Source organism: Amblyraja radiata, chromosome 1, assembly GCF_010909765.2.
Source record: "Amblyraja radiata isolate CabotCenter1 chromosome 1, sAmbRad1.1.pri, whole genome shotgun sequence".
NCBI lineage: Eukaryota > Metazoa > Chordata > Chondrichthyes > Rajiformes > Rajidae > Amblyraja > Amblyraja radiata.
Genome location: NC_045956.1, coordinates 152,535,041 through 152,550,332, shown reverse-complemented (window position 1 = coordinate 152,550,332; position 15,292 = coordinate 152,535,041). Strand labels below are relative to the sequence as shown.

Genomic DNA, 15,292 nt, shown 5'->3' with positions numbered 1-15,292 from the left:
CAGGCCCTTCGGCCCAACCTGCCCACACCGGCCAACCTCCCGCCATCCCAGGAATTAACCTCGTGAATCTACGCTGCCTCAATTCCAAGAATGTCCTTCCTCAAATTTGGAGACCAAATCAGCACACAATACTCCAGATGTGGTCTCACCAGGACCCTGTACAACTGCAGAAGGACCCCTTTGCTCCCGTACTCAACTCCTTTTGTTATGAAGGTACCCAGACGTGGCGTTGAAGGACTAGAAGCCGAAGCGAAGAAGTGGAAGCCAAATAACCGAACGGAAACAAAGCTGAAAAGCCAAATAACCGAAAGGGCACAACGCCAAAAAAACAACTTACCGAAAGAGCGGGATGCCTAAAAACCAACTAAATGTAAGGGCGGGACGCCTATAAGCCAACTAACTGAAAGGGCAGGAAGCCTAAAAGCCAACTCACTGAAAGGCCGCACCGCCTGCTCCCCCCGGCGACGTCCGTTAACTGGCTTTTCGGCATTACGTCCGTTTGGTGAGATGGCTTCTAGGCATTTTGGCCTTTCGGTGAGTTGGCTTTTAGGCATCCCGCCCTTTCAGTTAGTTGGCTTTTAAGCGTGCCGCACTTTTGGGTATTTGGCTTTTCAGCTTCACACGCTTTCAGTTATTTGACATTTCGGTTTTGTTTCCGTTCGGTTATTTGGCTTCCACTTCTTTGCTTCGGCTTCTCATCCTTTAACGCCACATCCGCACACGGTTATGACGGCCAACCTGCCATTCGCTTTCTTCACTGCCTGCTGTACCTGCATGCTTACTTTCAGTGACTGATGTACAAGCACGACCAGGTCACGTTGTTGAAATATAGTTGAAATGGAAAATATAAACAGCCAAAGGGCATTTGACAAGTTGTCACATAGTAAGTACAATATTAAAATGGATTAAAAGCGGTTTTATCAGCATGAAGAGAAAATGCAATAATTAGGGGATGCAAAGGAGGAGTCAGAAGAGACACAAGAAAGTGCAGATGCTGGAATCTTGAGTAACATTGAACTGATAGATGCTCACATGGGTCAGGCAGCATCTGTGGAGGGAAATGGACAGACAATGTTTTGGCTCACCATGTTTCTTCAGATTGATGAAGAGTCTGACCGAAAATGTGGTCTGCCCACTTCATTCCACAGAAGCTGCCTGACCCACCGAGCAGCTCGAGCAGTTTTTGTTTTGCTCAGAGAGGAGGGGTGATAATAATTTGTTTTTGGACTGGACGGAATTACACAACGGGGTTCTCCACGGACCAGTTTAAGGTGCAATGCTCTCCTTAACATTTAAATTAATGATTTGAACATAGGTTCCCAGGACACAATTTCAAAGCATGCAGCCAAAAGACTTGGAGGCATACTGAACTGTGATGAGAGCAGGAATAGACCTCAAAGAGATATAGTCAGAATGGTGGGATTGGTTAATGGTGGCAGACAAAATTAATATTAAGACATTTAGAAACATAGAAACATAGAAAATAGGTGCAGGAGGAGGCCATTTGGCCCTTCGAGCCAGCACCACCATTCATTGTGATCATGACTGATCGTCCCCTATCAATAACCCGTGCCTGTCTTCTCCCCATATCCCTTGACTCCACTAGCCCCTAGAGCTCTATCTAACTCTCTCTTAAATCCATCCAGTGATATGGCCTCCACTGCCCTCTGTGGCAGGGAATTCCATAAAATCACAACTCTGGGTGAAAATGTTTTTTTCTCACCTCAGTCTTAAATGACCTCCCCTTTATTCTAAGACTGTGGCCCCTGGTTCTGGACTCGCTCAACATTGGGAACATTTTTCCTGCATCTAGCTTGACCAGTCCTTTTATAATTTTACATGTTTCTATAAGATCACCCCTCATCCTTCTAAACTCCAGTGAATACAAGCCTAGTCTTTTCAATCTTTCCTCATATGACAGTCCCGCCATCCCAGGGATCAATCTCGTGAACCTACGCTGCACTATCAATCACAAGGATGTCCTTCCTCAAATTAGGAGACCAAAACTGTACACAATACTCCAGATGTGGTCTCACCAGAGCCCTATACAACTGCAGAAGAACCTCTTTACTCCTATAATGACATTCTCTTGTTAAGAAGGCCAACATTCCATTAGCTTTCTTCACTGCCCGCTGTACCTGTAAGCCAACTTTCAGTGACCGGTGTACAAGGACGCCAAGGTCTCGCTGCACCTCCCCCTTACCTAACCCCATTGAGATAATAATCTGCCCCCTTGTTTTTGCCGCCAAAGTGGATAACCTCACATTTATCGATATTATACTGCATCTGCCACCCATCTGCCTACTCACTCAACCTGTCCAGGTCACCCTGCAACCTCCTAACATCCTCTTCACAGCTCACACTGCCACCCAGCTTTGTGTCATCCGCAAACTTACTAGTGTTGCTCCTAATTCCCTCTTCCAAATCATTAATATATATTGTAAACAGTTGCGGTCCCAACACCGAGCCTTGCGGCACTCCACTCGCCACTGCCTGCCATTCTGAAAAGGACCTGTTTACTCCTACTCTTTGCTTCCAGTCTGCGAACCAATTTTCTATCCATGTCAACACCATTCCCCTAATACCATGTGCTCTAATTTTAGTCACCAGTCTCCCGTGCGGGACCTTATCAAAGGCTTTCTGAAAGTATAGATACACGACATCCACTGGCACCCCTTCATCCATTTTACTTGTCACGTCCTCAAAGAATTCCAGAAGATTAGTCATGCATGATTTCCCTTTCATAAATCCATGTTGACCTGGACTAATCTTTTTACTGATATCAAAATGCCCCATTATTACCTCTTTAATTATTGACTCCAGCATCTTTCCCACCACCGAAGTCAGGCTAACTGGTCTGTAATTCCCCGTTTTCTCTCTCGCGCCTTTCTTGAAAAGTGGGATAACATTAGCTATCCTCCAATCCACAGGAAATGATCCTGAATCTATTGAACATTGGAAAATTATCACCAATGCGTCCACTATTTCTAGAGCCACCTCCCTGAGGACCCTGGGATGCAGACCATCAGGCCCAGGGGATTTATCATCCTTCAGTCCCATTAGCCTACCCAATACTATTTCTCGCCTAATGAAAATTTATTTCAGTTCCTCGACCCCCTTAGATCCTCTGTCCTCCAGTACATCTGGGAGATTGTTTGTGTCTTCCTTAGTGAAGATTCAATTCTTCTGCCATTTCCTTGTTGCCCATAATAATTTCACCCGTGTCTGCCTTCAAGGGACCCACATTTGACTTTGCTACTCTTTTTCCCTTAACATATCTAAAGAAGCTTTTACTGTCCTTCTTTTTATTCCTGGCCAGCTTCCCTTCGTACTTCATCTTTTCAGCCAGTATTGTCCATTTTGTTTCCTTCTGTTGTCCTGTGAAGGTTTCCCAATCCTCTGGCTTCCGGCTACTCTTAGCTGTGTTATACATCTTTTCTTTTAGTCTTATTCGATCCCTAACTTCTCTTGTCAGCCACGGTTGCCTCCTAATCCCTTTAGAACCTTTCTTCCTTTTTGGAATGAAATGATCCTGCGTCTTCTGGATTATGCCCAGAAATTCCTGCCATTGCTGTTCCACCGTCATTCCTGCTAGAATCCCTTTCCAGTCTACCTTGGCCAGCTCCCCTCTCATGCCTTCGTAGTCCCCTTTGTTCAACCGCATCACTGACACTTCCGATTTAACTTTCTCCTTCTCAAATTGTAGATTAAAACTAATCATATTATGATCACTACCTCCAAGCGGTTCCTTTACCTCGAGTTCTCTTTATCATATGTGGTTCATTGGACAACACTAAATCCAGAATTGCCTTTTCTCTGGTCGGATCCATTACAAGCTGCTCTAAGAATCCCATCTCGGAGGCACGCTACAAACTCTCTTTCTTGGGGTCCTGAACCAACCTGATTTTCCCAGTCTACCTGCATATTGAAATCCCCCATCACCACAGTGGCATTACCTTTGTTACATGCCAGTTTTAACTCCTGCTGCAAATTACACCCTACATCCGGGCTACTATTTGGGGGTCTGTAGATAACACCAATTATTGTCTTCTTGCCTTTACAATTCCTCAACACAATCCACAGTGACTCTACCTCGTCAGTCCCTATGTCTTCCCTCGCAAGGGACTGAATTCCATCCCTCACCAGCAGAGCTACCCCCCCCCCCCCCCTCCTCTGCCCACCTGCCTGTCCTTTCTATAGGATGTATAACCCTGAATATTAAGTTCCCAGGCCCGATCCTCCTGTAGCTACGTCTCAGTAATCCCCACAATGTCATATCTACCAACCTCTAACTGAGCCTCAAGTTCATCTACTTTACTTCTTATACTTCACGCATTCATATACAATACTTTTAATTCCTTACGCATCTCACCTTTCACATCGATCCCTATTACTTGGCCATACTCTCCTATCCCTTTGTGAGCTTCCTTTCCCGTTAATTCTGGGGTCATTAACCATCCCTTTACTCTCTTTCCCTTTAACTCCGTCCTCGACTATCCCATTTGACATCCCACCCCCCTTATTCAGTTTAAAACCACCCATGTAGCAGTGGCAAACCTGCCTGCCAGAATGCTGGTCCCCCACTTGATAAGATGCAATCCGTCCCTTTTGTACAGTTCCCCCTTACTCCAAAACAGATCCCAGTGATCTAAGAATCTAAATCCCTGCCCCGTGCACCAGTTCCTCAGCCACACATTCAGGTCCTGTATCTCCCTGTTCCTGCTCTCGCCAGCACGAGGAACTGGAAGCAAATCAGAGATAACAACCCTGGAGGTCCTGCTTTTTCCGAGCTCTCTAAAGTCTCGCTGCAGAATATTCGTCCCCTTCTTTCCGACATCGTTTGTGCAGACATGTGCACTGCCACTTCCGGCTGTTCACCCTCGCCCTTGAGGATTTTCTGCACTCTGTCCGTGACATCCTGGATCCTGGCACCAGGAACGCAGCACACCATCCTCGAATCCCGTCTGTTGCCGCAGAAACCCCTGTCCGTACCTCTCACAATGGCGTCTCCAACTACAATGGCGTTGCCTGACGTCGTCCTCTTTGGTTTTGGCTCAACAGCCCTTTTTGCTTCTCAAGCCAGTCCGCCGCTCAGTGTGATAACGTCTTCTGTCCCGACAGCTTCTGAGTGGGTGAACCTGTTCACAAGATGTACAACACCCGGGGACCTTTGCATTCCATGTTTACCTCCCTTTCCCACCGTCACCCACCTTCTCTCTTCCAGTACCTTAGGTGTAACAATCTTACTGTAGGACTTGTCGAGGAACGACTCCTTTTCTCGGACAAACCTGAGGTCATCCACTTGCTTCTCCAGTTCCCCAACATGGTGCATCAGGAGCTGTACCTGGATGCACTTCTCACATTTGTAGCAGCCAGAGGCACCAGCAGTGTCCTTGACCTCCCACATACTGCAAGCATCACACTGAATCAGCTTGCTTGACATCTCCTTCTTTCGTCTCTACCTGTCCAGTGTTTTGCGAAGCCTCCTCTCCTCAGCCTCCTCGCCGATGACTCTCGAGACAAAGACTCGCACTTTTCTCACAGGGCACAAACTCATGAGAGGAATAGATCAGGTAGATGCAGAGTCTCTTGCACAGAGTAGGGGAATCAAGGACCTGAGGACATAGGTTCAAGGTGAAAGGAAAAAGATTTAATAGGAATCCGAGGGGTATTTTTTTTCACACAAAGCGTGGTAGGTGTATGGAACAAGTTGCCAGAGGAGGTAGTTGAGGCTGGGACTATCCCATCGTTTAAGAAACAGTTAGACAAGTACATGGATAGGACAGGTTTGTAGGAATATGGACCAAGCTCAGGCAGGTGGGATTGGTGTAGCTGGTCGGCAGCTAGAGCGCTGGGCTTGTATGCTCTGGACTTTAGAAGGATGAGAGGAGATCTTATTGAAACATATAAGATTGTTAAAGGTTTGGACACGCTAGAGGCAGGAAACATGTTGGGGGAGTTCAGAACCAGGGGCTACAGTTTAAGAATAAGGGGTAGGCCATTTAGAACGGAGATGAGGAAAAACATTTTCACCCAGAGAGTTGTGAATCTGTGGAATTCGCTGCCTCGGAAGGCTGTGGAGGCTGATCCTCTGGATGCTTTCAAGAGAGAGTTAGATAGAGCTCTAAAAGATAATGGAGTCAAGTGATATGGGGAGAAGGCAGGAAATGATTGTGGATGATCAGCCATGATCACAGTGAATGGCGGTGGTTTAATATAGACAATAAACACCTATTGTTTATTGTCTATATTTCCCTCATTGACCCCTATCTGCTCCCTTGTACCCTCTGAAGTAATATAGATATGATTTTCCCCTTAATCAGCAAAAGCAGCTGTCCACTGATGAAATCCCATTTGTATAAGTATTTGCTAATAAGCGAGTTCAGTATTCCGAAAAACGCAAGGAATCATGGGATTTGTCAAAGGTCACTCGTGATAAAAGATGTCCGGGGTGACTCTGGACTGATGGGGCACCGGCCCGGAGCAGTGATTTTAGAACCAATAGAGACTTTTTGCAAGCATTTTAGAACCACATTAAGGGCACTCACAGTTGAGTAGACATTTGTTCAGAGTTATTCGCTGCTCAGAGAGACGTGAGTCTCTCGCTTCCTCCGTCTGGCAGAGAATGAGTGAGCCACGACACTTCCGGGTTTTATTGTCCCTCCCCCCTGCTGGCAGCGGGTGCAGCAGAGAGAATGGCGAAATGTTTTAAAACATTAATAGACCGGCGGAGGGGGGCTCTGAGCGAGGTGGCCAAAAATGACGGCCGTAAGTGGCGGCATTCTCCCGGAAATCACAAAAGAGTAAGTCAAAAGTGGTCAAGATCTTAGTTTTTGTAATATAGTTGAAGGTCTCTATCCACCTTCGTCACTTGTCTGTTGTTCATTCATTGCTATCTTGATACCCCACTGGAGATCATTCAGCCATCTATTTGCCAGTTTCCCCCCCCCCCCCCAATCCACGACTATCAATGTGTGCAGATGCTTTGTGAGTTTACATTTTTTCACGATGGTTTATTTATTTTTAATTTGTTCATTGAAATCTGACGCCATAAATAATTGACCATATCTGTTTATTGATGGATTGTTTATTGAAGTGTTAGATGTAAGGGAAGATCCTGATTTAAGTAAGAACAGGTTTTGATTGAAAATTGTCTGAATAGCAAGATTTTGTGATTGGATGTGATTTGTGATCGGAAAGCAAAAATCTGCAAAATGATTGGAAATTTGAAATAAAAACACTAAATGTTGCTGATTCTCATCAGCTGAGGCAGCAGAATGGCGAGGGAGAAGCTGTAAAAACTTCAGATCATTTTAAAAAAGTTCCAAAAGTAATTAAAAAAAAATTATATATTGGGAGTACCTAAGTAAATATCAAGGATATGTAATGTGAAGTTCCTTTGATTGAGGCCACTGGACAATGCATTCAAACCAGACCGGATGGCTTCAAATTCACCATGCGATGGAGGCACTTTTCATGTTTCTGCCAGGCAACAGAGCCATGTGTGCAAATGTTGTTATTATTTCCCTTGCTGGTGAAAATCTAAAAAATCAAACAAGGCAGGTTTGCTCCAGGCAATAATGACAGTTCATGACTGATTAAAATTCAGGCTTAATAATCATTTGAACTTGCATCTCATTCAATTCATTTTGTTTTCATTTCAGGCTTCTTTATCAGACCCTTTTACAAGATGATGTTGGGAAAATCCATCACACTGAAAGATATGGAGTCTGTAGTAAGTACAAAAGCACCATAAAAGTTACTCCCTATAGCCAGTCATTTTCATCAGTAATAAAATACATCATCTTATTTGTAAAATCTTGAAGTTTTATACTGCGGAATTGTTTGATAATTTGATGTAAATTTGTAAATTGATGTAAATTTATCTTGATTTTCCTTTATCTCTCTCTCTCTCTCTCTCTCTCTCTCTCTCTCTCTCTCTCTCTCTCTCTCTCTCTCTCTCTCTCTCTCTCTCTCTCCTCTCTCTCCTCTCTCTCTCTTTCTCTCATTTATACATAGCCGCTGCGCTTTTCTCCTGATGATGGATGGCTTCATTGTCATGTGCTGTGCAATATATTACTCATAAGTACAACATGATAACATGCTGATAAATTTAAAATGGCTAAATATTTGGTGCAAGGCCTGGTTGGCTAAGACATTAAAAAACATTTTTACGTTTTAAGACCCTCGACTGAAAATGTTGTTTTAAATCAATATTTTAAGTATTTTAATCAAAATTTAACTGTGATAACAATTTAATTTCAAAAGATATTAAGTATTCTTTTATTTCTCCCATGTACGTTTAGTTCATGGAAATTATTTACCAGTTCAAGGTATTGAGTGGAATGGAATTCATAGTTTATGAATATCCAGTTATATAAAGCCTCTATATCATGGCCAATATGTTGTGAACAGCCTGATTTCCATTGTGTTTATTTGCCTTTTTACATAATCTTAATTGGCACATGTATAACTCGGCACCTTTTGCTATGCAAATTAACAGCGCAAGAGAGAAGAGCATTACACAATTAATGCAGGACAACCAAGCGATGCTGTCAAATTCTGCCTTTGATTTCTCTGTCATCGTTCTTGTCGAGAACACAAAGTGCTGGAGTAACTTAGCGCGTCAGGCAGCATCACTGGAGGATGTGGATAGGCAACGTTTTGGGTCAGGTCCCTTCTTCAGAATGATTGCAGCAGGGGGAGGAAAACTGGGAAAGAGAGGTGGAGGCAGGCCAAAGCAGGGCAAGGCATTGATGGATACAAATGCATGTGTTTATTATAGGCAGATGGGTAGACAAGGATCAGAGATGAAAAAGGGACAAAAGGGTGACAATGAAATGTAAAGCCAGAGTTCGTGATATAGGTTGAAGGGGACAGGGTGGGTGGTTGTGAGGGGGGGGGGAGGGGAGGGGATGGGGGAGATGGGAGGGGGGGAGATGGGTGGGGAGGGGAGGGGGGGGGTATAGGATAGTGGATGAAATGGATGCACACAAGGGTGGGGGGAAGCACAGGAAAGAGGAGGAGGAGGAGGTGAAGGGGTGCAAGTTAAAATTTAAGAATTCAATGTTCATACAGTTGGGTGAACAGGGCCACTTCTATTGCCAGAGTGAGGCCACATGCAAACTGGAGGACAGCATAGCTTCCAAGATGGCACCCAACCCAGGCGACTATTTGCATGCTCGCCACAGAAGCTCGCCATCTACAATCAGATATTACAATCGCTCCACATTTTAAAATCTCAACTCCTACAGCTACTTTTCTTACTTTAACTATGATATCTATACCCTGTAAATGGCTTGATTGTAATCATGTGTAGTCTTTTCGCTGACTGGTAAGCACGTAACTAAACCTTTTCACTGTATCTTGATGTACGTGACAATAAACTAAACTGAACTGTACAACTCAATGGTACGAACATTGAATTCTCCAATGTTACATAAAACTCCTCCCCCCCCCCTCTCTTTCCTGTGTCATATCCCACCCCAGTGTACATCCATTACACCGTCTATCCAGCCCTCCTCCCCACCATTCCCTTCCACCTGTATCCCACCCTCTGGCTTTACATTTAATTGTCAATATTTTATCCCCTTTTCATTTCTAGTTATTGTCCATGCATCTGCCAATCGAAATCCCCCTCACCTGTATCCACCTATCACTTGCCCCACCCCCACCTACCTTTTCCAGCGTTCTCCCCCCCACAACTATTATCAGTCTGAAGATGGGTTCCAACCAGCAACGTTGTTTATCTTTGTCCTCTGGAGATGCTGCCTGACCTGCTGTTACTCCAGCACTTTGTGTTTTATACAAGATTCCAGCATTTATAGGTCCTTGTATCTCTATCTTTCTTGTTTGTTGTAATCTGTAAAAGGTTATTGGGAATCTGTTGGTATTCGTTCCTGGTAATTATGATATTTCAAAGTGGGACATAGAGCCGCCATCTCTGCACCCGAGACCTAGGTTCAATCCAGACCTCTGCTGCTGTCTGAGTGGAGTTTGCGCGTCACATTTTGACCATGTGGGTTTCTTCTGGGTGCTCCGGTTTCCTCCCTCATCCCAAATATGTGCAGGTTGGTAGGTTAATTGGCCTCCGTAATTGTCCTTGATGTGCAGGTGGGTAGTAGATTTAGGGGAGAATTGATAACTATATGATGTGAATACAAATGGAATTAATGTAGAATTAGTGTAAACGGGTACTTTCTGTCTATTTCTAACTCAGCTCTGATTATAGATCACCATTCAAGAGCTTATCAGGGATTTACTGGCATCATTGGCATAAATAAAGTATTTTTATTGGGACAGCAAATTCCATAACATCCATTGATCACTTTTATAGAAGAACCAATTCATGTTGTTTAAATGCTGAGCTACCTCGGGCTCTGTCGTAGCTTTTCACTAGTGCATAGTTTAGTGTTTGCATCAGAGAAGCTGCTGCTACTCTCTGCAGGCAGCACAGTGGTAGAGTTGCTGCCTTACATTGCCAGAGTTCTGGGTTCGATCCTGACTATGGGTGCTGTCTGTACAGAGTTTGTACATTATCCCTGTGACCACGTGGGCTTTCTCTGGGTGCTCCGATTTCCTCCCACATTCCAAAGACATACAGGTTTGTAGGTTAATTGGCTTATGTAAATTGTCCCTAGTGTGTCAGATAGTGCTAGTACGGCATGTCAGCACGGACTCGAGGGGCCGAAGGGCCTGTTCCCACGTTGTATCCCTAAAGTTTAAAAGTCTAAAGGTTGAACTAAAATAGCATGGAACTCCTCTAAGTGCCATCAGAACCACAACATCGGTGTACAAAGCTGGTGTGCTTTGCACAAGGTTGAAAGGTTGGATATCATGTACAATCTGCGCACATTAAGAACAAAGTTTTAGTACGTTGCTGCTTATGTCACACACTTCATATCAAATGTCACCATAGAGGTTCTTTAGAGCACAAATTTACCAAGTAAGATTGCACTGGTTGGACCAGATGAGCAGATGGGAGGGAAGTTGCAGAGTCAAACATAACTGCACACTATAGCGTGAGTTATCAGAGGGACTGCCACAGGACTTCCAACCTTCACTCAGGATACATGTTAGTGAGAAACAAAGGCATTTCCTGACCTACATGAAGTCCTGGTGAAGGATCCGAACAAGTGGCATCATTTCTGTCTCGGGGCATCAAAGTCTAGGATAGGAATTGGCTGCATCTAATTGGAGAAAAAAGAAAGCAATTTCTGAAAATTTCAGTTGTGGCACAAGCACTTGCAATAACTGCAGTAGATCATGGAAATGTCAGAATGGACAGTTTAGTCCTGTGGGCTATTGCATCTTAGTCTTTAATATTCATGGTCTCCTGCAGACTGAATTATATCTCTTATGTTTCATGGTTTAAATATTAGGCTTGGGTTGAATCATAAAATTAATTGCATTCATTGACTATCCCCTTTACATACTACATTGACCTTTAGTTCTTGCATTCTTTTAGGATGGTGAATATTTCAACTCGTTAAGATGGATTCTTGAAAATGACCCTTCTGAGCTGGATCTCAGATTTTGCATTGATGAAGAGAATTTCGGACAGGTATGTGGACATCTAACATCACCGGATTTCAAGGATGCAATATTTCAAGGAAGTTGTCATAAGATAATTAGAAGTGATTGAGTTTTTGAAAATTCCAATAATAATTTATTTTAAAGTTCAAACTGGTAATCTTGTTTGATCAATAGAATGTTTTCAGCAAATTTTAATGAATCATTTTGATAATCTGATTGAACAGATGGCTTGAGAAGTTAACTGGCTCTGGTCAAAATAAAATCCGGGCATTACTATCGACAGGGTATAAATGAAATGTACAGAATAGTGAAAGGCTTGGATAGAGTGGATGTGGAGAGGATGTTTCCACCAGTGGGAGAGTCTAGGACTAGAGGCCATAGCCTCAGAATTAGACGTTCTTTTAGGAAAGAGATGAGGAGAAATTTCTTTAGTCAGAGGGTGGTGAATCTGTGGAATTATTTGCCATAGAAGGCTGTGGAGGCCAAGGCAGTGGATATATTTAAGGCAAAGCAAGATAGATTCGTGATTAGTACAAGTGTCAGAGCTTACGGGGAGAAGGCAGGAGAATGGGGTTAAGAGGAAGAGTGGAATTATTTGCCATAGAAGGCTGTGGAGGCAAAGTCAGTGGATAGATAGAGGCAGAGATAGATAGATTCTTGATTAGTATGGGTGTCAGAGGTTAAGGGGAGAAGGCAGAATAATTGTGTTTGGAGGGAAAGATAGATCAGCCATGATTGAATGACGAAGTAGACTTGATGGGCCGAATGGCCTAATTCTACTGCTATCTCTTATGATCTTATGAAATTCAAATGTTAGATTTGCAAATATGTTGTGAGACTTCAAGTATTATTGATCGACAGGTGGTGATTATCATTCTGTTCCACCTTTAGACTCCATGTGGCATCAGCACTCTGACCCTGAGCAAGCCAGAGCTGGTTATTATTGCTTTACTATTGTCACATTTACTGCGACAGGGAATAACTTTGTTTTGTGTGGTGTACAAGCAAACCGTACCTTATAAATATACATCAAGGGAGTGTGGGAGAGAAGAAAGAAAGAAACTGACTGCGTAATACAGTGTTATACTGTAGCAACAAAGTGCAGGGAAATAATGTACAAGGACTGCAACAAGATCGATTGGAAGATCAGGAATTCATCTGTAATAGAAAAAGTCTTAGTTATTTTCACAAATTTTAATAGTCTTTATATATCTCTGAATGTCAGAGATATTTAAAAACTATTGAAAATCAGTGACAACTTTGACAGCAGACAAACCTCCATCTGAGCTTCACGCTGCATCAAATAGGGGAAGATGCAGAGGATGGGCCACTGGACTTTGCTGCCTGAGAACAAGTTGCCATGTTGCCTAACCCTGACTTAAAACATGGTGGGCCACCAAAATCAGTCCTGGTAAGCCAAGGACCCGAAATGGCATTTCAGTGTCATGTACAATAACACAAGACGGCTACCAGGTGAATTGACGCACTGGTTTCTCGTCATACGTGTAGAGGAGTGACCTTAATAGTTCATACCATCTGGAGAACAGTAGGCGGTGTTTCCCAGAACCATGATCCAACTGAGCCTGACCATGATAATTTAGCTTTCTTGTAACATCTGCTGACGAGATATAGTTTGTTTTATGTGTGATGCAGCGCAGAATACCTGTATTGATCTCGATGGCCATTTTTGGCTGCAACACCATGACGAGGTAGCCTATACTGACCACTCTAGTTTAGTTTTTTTGTTTAGTTTATTGTCACGTGTACCAAAGTACAGTGAAAAGCTTTTGTTGCGTGCTGACCAGTCAGCGGAAACACAAACCACGATTACAATGGATCCATTTACAGTGTATAGATACATGACAAGGGAACAATGTTTAGTGCAAGGTAAAGACAGAAAAGTCGGATCAAGGATAGTCCGAGGGTCACCAATGAGGGAGATAGTAGTTCAGCACTGCTCTCTGGTTGTGGTAGGATGATTCAGTTACTGATGACAGCTGGGAAGAAACTGTCCCTGTATCTGGATACCCATGCTGCTAACTAAATATCTCCTAGCTGTACGATTAATACTTCCAAGTGTTCATTTCATTAAAATAAATTAAATGTAATGCATGATACACGAGTCTGAATGTCATTAATTATATACCTCCGTTTTCTGCTTGAGTATCATCAGCTTGTCAGCTCTTCACTGTTGTGCAGTTTCATTCATTTGGCTTGTCCTTCGTAGACCTATCAAGTGGATCTGAAACCCGGTGGTTCAGACATGGTGGTCACCAATGAAAACAAAAGGGAATACATAGAGTAAGTTAATGCTTATTTAATTTAATAGTCTTCCCCCACCTTGCTGAACTATTTTTACTGCCATTTCTCATTAATACCATGGAAAGTGCTGATCAAATTATTAGTTGGACCGGGTGGTGCTGTCAGCGATGGCAACCTCGCCAATAGTCTGTTTGCCTTTTCGTCTTTTTTGTTATTTTTAGTGTGTTTTTAAAAGTATGTGTTAATGTTCTCTGGTTTGTTTTATGAGGGAGGTGGTTCGGGGGAAACATTTTTCAATCTCCTACCTTGCCGGAGATGCGATTGTTTTCCGGATCGTATCTCCGGTTGCTCTACGGCCTAACATCATGAAGCTGGTGGCCTTGCTCGGGACTGACTTTGAGCCCCACCGTGGGGCCGTGGACTTACCATCGGAGCCTGCGATCCGTGCCTGGGATCGACGCTCGCCTGCGGATTTCAAAGTCAAGGAGCTCGCAGTCTCAGGTAGAGACTGATGCCGGGTAGCTCCAAAGCCACAAGAGGTTCGACCAGCCCCGGCCCGGGGTCCGATCGCCCGGCGCAGGGGGGCTGAGATCCTCCCGATGCGGGAGCTTGATTGCCCCGTTGTGGAGGGCTCGACCGCCAGCTGCGGGAGCCAAGGTCGCCCCGACAACGGAAGGTTCGAGTGCCCCGACTGCGGGAGAACAAAGAAGGGAAGAAGATTGACCTTTTTTTCCTTCCATCACAGTGAGGAATGTGGGGGAGTCACTGTGGTGGATGTTCATGTTGAAAATGTATTTGGGTGTCTTGTTGCTCTTTATTGATATGGCTGTATGGCAAATCAAATTCCTCGTATGTTGCAAAACACACTTGGCTAATAAATTACTATTATGATTATGATTAGTTAACCTCCTAAATTTAATGAAATGGGTCAGTGTAAATCCTCCTCATAACTTAACCATTTGAATCCTGATATGAGTTTAGTAAAGATAGACTCCCTCCAAGGACTAGATGTTCTTTCTAATGTTCTTTAGTTCAATAGCCCTTTATTGTCAAATGTGTCCTGAGGTACAGTGAAATTTGATTTTACCTTACAATCATACCAAAAAAAAAGCAACGATACAAAATTACATAAAAATTAAACAAAAACAGCCACCGCAGTGACGTGACCCACAGCCATCAATCCAATGTCCGGGGCCACACACATGCTCTTCACCGTGATGTGCCCATAGTTGCACCGACTGCTGTAGCTCTCTCAGCAGTCCCTGTCCGCCCGAACAGTCAGAAAGGCGTTCGCACTCGCACCAGACACCAGGACGCAAAAACCGAGACCACCGCACTCACGGCAATCCCTCCGACTCCCCACCAGCGCAGGTAGCATCCATCTTACATTTGATGACCTTACATTCCTCACTGTTATGGAAGGCAAATAGCTTTTACCTTCTTCCTCCTTCTAACTGTTCAGAGAACTCCACATGTAGTTGAGGCAAAGTTTTTT

At 43.8% G+C, this 15,292-nt stretch overlaps 1 protein-coding gene across 11 annotated transcripts in view; it reads left to right on the top strand.

The window, feature by feature from the left end:
* The window catches only part of nedd4l (NEDD4 like E3 ubiquitin protein ligase), a 399,262-nt gene that overhangs the window by 359,035 nt on the left and 24,935 nt on the right, over positions 1–15,292 (top strand). For all 11 annotated transcript variants that reach the window (XM_033032994.1, XM_033032911.1, XM_033032976.1 and 8 more), the window contains 3 exons: positions 7,665–7,735; positions 11,468–11,563; positions 13,763–13,836. In XM_033032994.1, coding sequence (XP_032888885.1) covers positions 7,665–7,735; positions 11,468–11,563; positions 13,763–13,836 — 241 coding nt within the window. The remainder of the gene's footprint in view (positions 1–7,664; positions 7,736–11,467; positions 11,564–13,762; positions 13,837–15,292) is intronic.